The sequence below is a fragment of the Tupaia chinensis genome, unplaced genomic scaffold, assembly GCF_000334495.1.
Source record: "Tupaia chinensis unplaced genomic scaffold, TupChi_1.0 Scaffold000612_1, whole genome shotgun sequence".
In the NCBI taxonomy this organism is placed as follows: domain Eukaryota; kingdom Metazoa; phylum Chordata; class Mammalia; order Scandentia; family Tupaiidae; genus Tupaia; species Tupaia belangeri.
The window spans coordinates 1,575,462-1,584,467 of record NW_006160131.1 but is presented as its reverse complement, the minus strand read 5'-3'; the positions used below and the strand labels follow the sequence as shown (position 1 = coordinate 1,584,467).

General features: G+C 60.8%; 1 protein-coding gene across 1 annotated transcript in view; it reads left to right on the top strand.

Moving 5' to 3' along the window:
- The window catches only part of CDHR2 (cadherin related family member 2), a 33,642-nt gene that overhangs the window by 564 nt on the left and 24,072 nt on the right, over positions 1-9,006 (top strand). The window contains exons 2-3 of the mRNA XM_006158883.1: positions 6,018-6,084; positions 6,320-6,391. Coding sequence (XP_006158945.1) covers positions 6,033-6,084; positions 6,320-6,391 — 124 coding nt within the window. The 5' untranslated portion in view covers positions 6,018-6,032. The remainder of the gene's footprint in view (positions 1-6,017; positions 6,085-6,319; positions 6,392-9,006) is intronic.

The window sequence follows — 9,006 nt, the reverse complement described above, 5'->3', positions numbered from 1 at the left end:
AACCGCAGCCGGCGGGGCCTGTTTTTCTGTAAAGTGGGGAGAGTGGCCCCAGCTTCCCAGGGCTGACCGCCCTCCCCCTTCCCCTTGTCAGTGTGGCCCACTGAGGGTTCTCCAGGGCACAGGTGGCCTGGGGAGAAGTGAGGGCCTCTGGGCCCTGCTGAGGACTGGGTGGGCGGCGAGCCTAGGAGCTCCAGAGCTGGAGGGGAAGAGCTGAGCTCCAGCCCAGCTGCGGCTCAGACCCCGGCTCCCTCCACTCTGGGTGGGATGCTAACTGTTCTGGGCCTCAGAGTGGGGATGAAAACAGTGCCGGCGGGAGCCCGGAGAGCCCTTGGGTGGAGGTGCCCCCATACCCCGCCCCGGCCCAGAACCAGGAAGTGTCAGTGGGACTGACCGCAGGCCGGCCTAGCACAGCTCTGGCCTTGGGATGCGAGGTGGAGGCTCAGTGGATGGTGGAGGCCAGGCCGCATCCCTGGTGGGGGGGCACCAGGAGGTCGGGGTGTGCGAACACGGACTCTGACCGAGGGAGCTAGGCTGTGATGCAGGGCATCTGTGGTTCTTACCCTTGCCCCATTTCCCGGCAGGGGAAACTGAGGCCCAGCGAGCGGATAGGGCTGCTCTGAGGTTGCACGAGCGGGTGAATGCACCCTTGACTCCAAGTCTGTCTCTGGACAAAGCAGCCTGAGGGATGGGCCCCACAGGGCCCCACGGCGGGGCGCCCAACCTTCAGGGCCCATCCTCAGGCTCCCTGGCTGGGCTGGAGTGTCCTGGGGTGAGAGTTGAGTGGACCTGGGCCTGGGGACAGTCTGCATCCGACTTGCGGCCCGAGATCTCAGCACCCCTCCCCGGCCTCTCTGAGCCCCGTCTCCTCAGCGTGAGATGATACGCTGACACGAGGCATGAGATGGTATGAGCAAGACGTGACACCAGTGACCCAACAGGGTGTGATGCAGGCGTGAGCAGAGCAGGGAAAGGGAGTGAAGGCAGGGTGCGGGCCGGGCCTGGGGTGGGCAGGGCAGCCTGGAGGACGTACTCCCTCTCTGGCCCTCTCTGGCCCTGGCCAGGCCTGGGCTCCTCACTCCTGGTCACTCCTGCTGACGCCGAGTTCTGTAAAGCCTTGGAGTCCAGAAGGGTCCCACGCTGCGGCTGCGGCCCCTCCCGGCCGGGGTGGAGGAGCGGGACCAGAGGGCTCACCCGGGGCTGCCCTCTCCAGGGCAGGGCCCAGACCACCCCAGTGCTTCCCTCTCTGTCCTTTATTTATTTATTATTATTTTTGGAGAGGTTTCTGCTATAGGGTGCGTGTGCTCTCCAGACAGAGAGAGACACAGAGACAGAAAGCGAGAAATCACCCCCCAGGGGGGATGGCCATGCCACAATCCCTTCTCCTCCATGCTCCTCTCGGGATCTTGGGCACACATGCACATGCACCCGACGTGAGTTTAAGCCACCGGGTCCAGGACTCGAACCACAGTTAGCTACATGGGAGTCCAGCGACATAGCCATTATGCTAACTGCTGGTCCCTCTCTGTCCTTTATTTTTGAAAGAGGAATTTTTGAAAAATGTTTCTTTCTTTCTTTAGAGAGATCGAAAAGCAAGCACAGCTGGGGCTGGCTGGTGGCGGGGGTTAAAGCAGATGGGCCCACATGGCCAACTGCGGTTTGAGCCCTGAGGGAAAAGGCAGCCGTGTGGACCTGCGGCTTATAAAACACGCTGGACACGTGTATGTGTGTTCCCAAGATCCTGAGAAGAGAATGGGAAAGGAATTGCGGCATGGCCACCCCCGAGTGGGTGATTTCTCACTCCTCTCTCTCTCTGTCTCTGTCTCTCTCTGGCAAGCGTGTGCAGCCTATGACAAAAGCTTAAAAAAAAAAAGAAAAGGGGAGAGCAAGCGTTGTCAGCAGGTCTCTGCCGCCACCGCGTCCTCCCAGCCCGCCCGCTTGTGGGGGCGCTCCGTGGCGGACAGGCTGCCAGGGAGCCTACCTGCGACCTTCGGCGTGGGTTACTTTCTCCCCATGGTACCACGCTGGCTCCTCTGCCCTCTGACCTTTCCCCAAGCACTGTTTGTAGCGGGGAAAGAACAAGAGTCGGGGTCCCAGGGGCGGGCTGCGCTGTGCTCGGTTCTCAGGAGCAGACAGCCTGGGGGCCGCTCTGCAGTGAAACAGGTGCTGGGAACGGACCCCTGGTCGCAGCCAAAGGACGACGATGTTCCTTTCAGCGCCTTGTGCTGGCCCTTGGCAGGGGTACCATGAACCCAGGGGCCCAGAGGAAGGCCACTACCTGCCTGGACAGGGCTGTGCACCTGACCTGGGCCTTTAAGGGTGGGGAGAGCTCGCACACGCAGGAGGCGAGGGGGTGTGTGAAAGTCAGGAAGGGGAGGCCGGGTGCTGGTCCAGCAGCCTCCGCACCACAGGGAGGGAGGGACGGCTTGTGGGGAGGGACGGTTTGTGCAGAAAGTGAGGCCCAGGACCTGCGAGGACCTGGCTGTCAGCAGAGCGTCAGGTAGTGTGTCCTGCAGCCAGTGGGAGCCCTGGGAGGTCTGAGCTGGGGGCTGACCGTGCCCTCGAGGTGGGAGATCAGCAATGGTGGCTCTGCCTTGTCCCCCTCGTGAGGCGCTGTCCAACTTTCTCAAGAACCTGGACCTGAGGACGGTGCTCAGATGTAGGGCCGCCCCACCATGATCAGACGAGCACGGCTGTGAACAGGGCCCATGACAAAGAGGGAGGCCTACGGGAACCCAGGGCAGACCCAGGGCCAACCCAGGGCCAACCCAGGGCCAACCCAGGCGGCGCAGGGAGAAGCAGGAGGAGTGAGACGGAGCAGTAGCGGGAGGCAGGGCGGCTTCCCAGCTCTGCCCCAGAGCGCAGCCTCTTAGCCTCCCTGAGTCCTAGGTCCCCACAAACACAGGACTGGGGAGTCATCACTCCCTTCCAGAGACGTGGTGAGGACAGCTAGGTGCAAAGACTGCACGTCACCTACGCAGAGGGGACAAGCTGTCACTGTCGGTCGGAGTCGGGCCAGGGGTCTCGGGAGAATGTGACAGGGAGTTGGGAGAACTTCCAGGACTGGCGTGTAGGCGAGTGTAGGAAGGGGCTGTCGGTGGGGCCTCCAGGGGCCTGGAGAACGCAGGTCCTCGTCCAGGCTGTTCTGCCTCAACCTCCCCTGCCGGGGCCTCAGCAAGGCCTGTGGGAAAATCCAGCAGACCAGGAAGAGGAACCCAGAAGCCTGGGAAGGTGAGTGAGAGAGGACAGAGTACCTGGCCCAGGATCCCGACCCGCCACTGATGGGGCCGCCCCTCTCCTGGACCACATGTGCTGAGGGCTACACGGGAATGGGTGCAAAGGCCGGCCCAGCACGTGGCCTGTCGGCCAGGGAAGGGTGGAGGGCTCCCAGGGCAGGACCGCGTCCTGCGAGCTGGGTTGAAAGCTCTGTAAGGTGATGCCTCCCCCTTGCTCACCTGCCGGCTGCACGCCCAGTGACTCACCGTCCGGTGGCGGTTGACTCACTTCTAAAGGACGAGAACAGAGAGCAATCCAGGAGAGGGGAGTCAAGATGATGGCGCTAGGGCAACGCCAGGGGTAGATGAGCCCCAGGAGCGTCCAAGGAACTGTCCCTGGGCACCGCTCCTCGCAGTGGGTACCAGCAACCTGCCGTCTTCCCTGATGCCCAGCTGCGTCTGCACCTCTGGGTCAGCTCACAGCCCCCATCGCCCCCGGCACCTCCACCACCAGCCCACCGTCAGCCCCATCCCATAATCATCAGCTCAACTCCGTCTCCACCTGTCTCCACCTCCACCTTCACCTGCGTTTCCGGCATGTTCATCCCAGCCCTATTGCCACGCTGTCCTCGCTTCTGTCCCCGCTGTGGTCTCTCCTGCTGTGGTCTCTCCACACGACCCACCTCCAGCTTCAGGACACCTTACCCCTGGGTCGACGCCGGGCGAGGGCCAACACCCCACCGGCACTGTTACGTTCACGCGTGATCGCTGTCTCGCCAAGCTGTGGCTCAGCCCTGTGGTCGGTGCTGAGGACCGAGGTCCTCTTACTTCCTCCCGAGCAGTTATGTCCCTGCATTTCCTGTCCGGCCTGTGTGGCCTCACCACCCAGGACGTGGGCTCCCAGCTATCCCCTCCGGGGGCCTTGGCAAGCCAGCAGCTTTCACAGCCCCTCTCCGAGGGCCCTGGCCAGGGTCACGCAGCAGGTGGTGACCCTGCAGCTCTGCCCTGCTCAGCTCACTGTCCAGCCAGGGTGACAACGGGCGAGGGGCGATGACAGCCGTTCTCATGAGCCTGCAGTGATGTGACCGTCAGCAAAGGTGCCCTGCGAGATGTAGGAGGAGGGGACTTGCCTTTGCCAAGCACTGACAGTGCGGCACCAGTGAGCTGCGAGACCCGCCCTGCGCCCTCCCCACTTGCCGCCCTTAGTGGTGGCCTGGAAGGAGCTGGAGTCCAAGAGGCGGCGAGCCTGGGTTTGTCATGGGTTCTCTGTGTGGCTTCAGATAACCTCGCCGTCTCTCAGCCTATTTCTTTCTTTTTTCTTTTTCTTCTTTTAAGTTTCACAGAGACAGAGAGGGAGAGTGAGGAAGCACCACCCCCAGGGGATGGTTACACTCCAGTCCCTTCTCCACCTCTCCCTCCTGTTGGAATCTTGGGCACACCAACATGCTGGCGTGTTTTTCAAACTGCCGGGCCCAGGACTCAAACCATGCTATTGGCCACGTGGGATCTAATTATCTTAACCACCATGCCACCTGCTGGCCCCAGACTCCGTTTTTTTCTTTCTTTTCTTTATCTATTTGTTAGAGAATTATTTAGCCATTTAACTTTGTTATTATTGTATTTTAATCTGGCCAGAGAAAGACAGAGTGAGAGAAAGGGGAAGTGAGAAAGTGAGCTGCCGGGTCCAGGACTTGAACCATGGTTGGCCATGTGGGAGTCCAGTGCCCCAACCACCATGCTACCTGCTGGACCCTCTTTTATTTATTTTAATTTTTTTTTCTGGGACCAGCAGATGGCGTAATGGCTATGTTGCTGGACTCCCACGTAGTCGATTGTGGTTTGAGTCCTGGACCCGGGGGCTTAAACTCATGCCAGACGTGTGTGCGTGTGTGCCCAAGATCCCAAGAGGAGAATGGAGGAGAAGGAATTGCGGAGTGACTATCCCCCCTGGGGGGTGATTTCTCACTTTCTGTCTGTCTCTGTCTTTCTGGCGAGCACATGCGCCCTATAGCAAAAACCTCTCCAAAACAAAAAGCGTTTATTTTGCCATAGGGCATGAGTGCTTGCTGGAGAGAGACAGAGAGAGGAAAAGGGAGAAATCACCCACCAGGGGGATGGTCACACTGTATCCCTTCTTGGGATTTTGGGTACACACACACACACACACACACACACACACACACGTCCATGCTTGGCATGATTTTTCGAGCTGCTGGATCCGGGACTCAAATCGCAATCAGCCATGTGGGAGTCCAGTGCCTTGGCCACTATGCCACCTGCTGGCCCCCTACCTTGGTAGACTGAATTTTGCTGTAGGGTGAGTGTACTCACCAGAGAGACAGAGAGACAGAACATGAGAGATCACCCTCATGGGGGATGGCCACACTGCAATCCTGTCTCCATTCTCTCAGGAGTTTGGGCACACGCATGCCTGGTGTGAGCTTTAAGCCACTGGGTCTGGAACTCGAACCATGGTTGACTACGTGGGAGTCCAGCGCCGTCAGCACAATGCCCCCGATGGTCCCAGCCTTGGTTTCTGAACAGGCGTCTGTAGTTGGAGGGATCCTGAGCTCACACCTCTGTGTGCTCGGGACAGAGTCAGGACAACACAGCGGGCGCCGAGGCCTGGGTCAAGCACAGGTTCAGCTGTCCTGCCCATGCCCGGCTTCCCCTATCTGGAACCATCTGGGTGGTAGGGGTCCTGGGGAGAACTACGGAGAGGCGGGGTCAGCCCCAGGCCGATGGCGGTCTGCCTGAAAGACGGAGGCTGGTCCTGGCACCCTCTCCTGACACTGCTTTCCCTAGGTCCCTCCGGGTGTGATGGCCAGGCCATGGCTGTCCTGCTTCCTGCTTGCTGCCCTCGTGGTGTCCGGTGGGTGCCTCCCCGTCCCCATGGTAGCAGCACTACCTGGGGACCCTCCCTCACTCATCAGCAGACTCCCAGCCCCTCGGCCGCTGGGCCCGGCTGCCCTGGGGAGGAAGGGACACCAGGGGAGGTGGCTGAGCTGGGAAAGGTCACAGGAGGGCAGTGTGGGCTCCCAGGGACGGGGAGGCGGGGGCTCCGGCTCTGCGGGTGTCTAGATGTCTCTGTGTGCTGTGTCCTACAGTGGCCGCCAACGTGCCCCCGAAATTCCTGAACAACATGACGTTAGTGACCCTGCCCGAGGACCTGCCACTGGGTGAGTTGTGGTCCCTGTCCTGGCACCTGGCAAGCCTCCGCTTCCCTGAAGCCCCGCAGACACTTGGCTCGCTGGTCCTGCAGCTCCTCAGTCGTTGCAGGGCAGAGGTGGCCGGAGGGAGCTTATCTGGCTCCAGAGTTCTCTTTCCTCCTCCTCATTTAAACATATCCTCCCGGTGTGAGACGCACCCCAGGGAGACACACCTCACGGAGCACCACCCCTCCAGAGGCCCCACGCCTCCCCCTCGTCGCTCAGACCTCCCAGAAGACAATATCCCCTCGCCCTTCCCATGCTTGCTAATCTCGCTCTTCTACCTCCACCATCCCACTTGGGAATGTTTGTTTTCTTTTTAAAAGAATGTATGCATTTGTTTCTTCCACAAGAGAGGGAGGGAGGGAGAGGCAGGCTCCTCCAGTGGGCCTTCACACCAGCCCGGTGAGCCTAGGTCGTGGGCACGTACGGGATACTCCTGGGGGTGAAGCCGGCACCTGAGTCCAGCACACAGACATTTGTGTCGACACTGTGTCATCACCCTGTCACTGTCGTGTCACCATTGTTGGCTTTTTTGGGGGGGAGGGAGAGATTTTTGCTATAGGGTGCATGCTCTTGCCAGAGAGACAGAGACAGAGGGATGGAAAGCGGGAAATCGCCCCCAGAGGGGATGGCCACGCTGCAATCCCTTCTCCATTCTCTCTCGGATCTTGGGCACGCACACACACGTGCCAGGTGTGAGCTTTAAGCCGCCAGGTCCAGGACTCAAACTGAGGTTGACTACATGGGAGTCCAGCGACATCACTGTTCTGCCATCTGCTGGTCCCCACTGCTGGCTTTTTAAGAGGGAGCAGGCGTTAGTCTCAGAGCCTCGCAGCCGGTGCCGACGTGGCCCCCCTTACTGTCTGTCCTGGTAGAATAACCTTCCACGGCTAGCAAGACGGGGCTCCCTCTCCCGTGGCAACCTCGAATTTGGTTTCAAATCAGAGTGTTTACATGAGGTTGTAAGTCAGTCTTAGAGCAGTCATGAGCAGTGAGACAGGGACGTGGCCAAGGCCACGCGGTGGTCCAGGAAGGCAGAGTCTGGGAGACATCGTTTTGGATGAAGCCAGAGGGACTGGCTGCCAGACCCCCGGGGGGCAGGATGTGGGCGGGCAGCTGTGCGGGGAACCCAAGTGACAGTCACCAGAAGATAGCGGTCACTCATTGGTTCCCAGGGCCCTCTGGAGTAGGGAGTCTGGGGCTGTAGGTGGTTCTGTTCCCTCTGGCTCAGCCTCCTCCAGGGTCTTCCCGTCTGAGGGTCCCTGTCACCCGGATGCTTGGCCTTCCTTGGGGTGGGCCTGCTCACTCCGGTCGACACGCCATGCAGTACCCCTTCCCGCCAGCAGGGGGAGAAGGGGCCCAGAGGACTCCTCCCTGGAAAAGGTTTTACCCCAGGCCCTTCTGCCAGCCTGTGCCAGGTGCCATACCTAGCTGCAGGGGGAGCTGAGGAAGGTGGCCTAGCAAACGTCACACTTCTAAGGCTAGGAGCCGGGACAGAGAGGTGAGTCGTGGCGCTCTCCGAAGACACGGCCCTCCCCGGGAGCTGGGCGTGGCGGAGGCCTTCGCTCTCTGTGCCGCTCGTGGGTCAGAGAGGTGTCATTACACGTGCTAGTGACAGTTACGTACATTTTCACAGCTGTTGGGTCACTCACACCTCCAAACAAATGTCACGAGTGCGTGCAAAGCCCGATGCCCTCGAGATCTCCATCCTCCCGAGCAACTGTTTCAGTAAACGGCCGTCCCCCAGGCCTGGGTGTCTCCTGTGGAGGTCGTGCTGACCACTGCTGTCTCTCCCTGGCCAGTCCCAGGCTCCCAGCCGATGGCCGCCACTCCCCAGGCTGCCTCCCCGCCTCACTTTACTGCGAGCTCAGAGCAGACTATGCCACGTGACCCCCTGTGGGTTTGGACCCCGGCGTGCCACTGTCTGGCCTCCTTCTTCTGTCTTAGGAGAAATCAGACATGTCTGTGGCCTCTGAAAGTACCCCTGGTCCTAGGCTTCGGCTCCGGGATCCGTGCCGGTGGAAATGGCCGTCGGCCGTGGGTGGGAGTTCCCGGGAAACACCTTTTCACAAACTGAGGCAGCCCTTGCTGACGACCAGCTGCACCGTGCAGGGAGAGGGTGCGCTGCAAGGCCCGAGAGGAGGCTAGGTGAGGTCGAGGAGGTGGGGTGGGTGCGCGCGGGGCTGAGTGTGACGAACCCGCATGAGCTCCTTTCAGGCTGGGAGCGGTGGCCTTGGGATGGTCAGACACCCTGCCCTCAGAGGTCCAGTCACGCTCTGCCAGGGATGCCATGAAAGAGCGGGGCGCGTGGGGGGCCAGCAGACTAACCAGAGCAGGAGGGATGTCCTAGAGGGCTCCGGGCAAGCTCTGGGGTAAAAGCAAGGCTGAGCAGAGGCCGGGCCCGTTCTCACCACACTGCAGCTGCGTCAGCCATGTTTACTCTGCTTTTCCAGTTTCAGGGGAGGGCTCGGTCAAGGGGCCTGGGGCCTGCCCCCCAACTGTGCCCACTGGGCACCAACCCCATGCTCATGTCCACGGCCACAGGCCTGGGGCCCGACCGCCCGGCCGCACCCCCGGGGCAC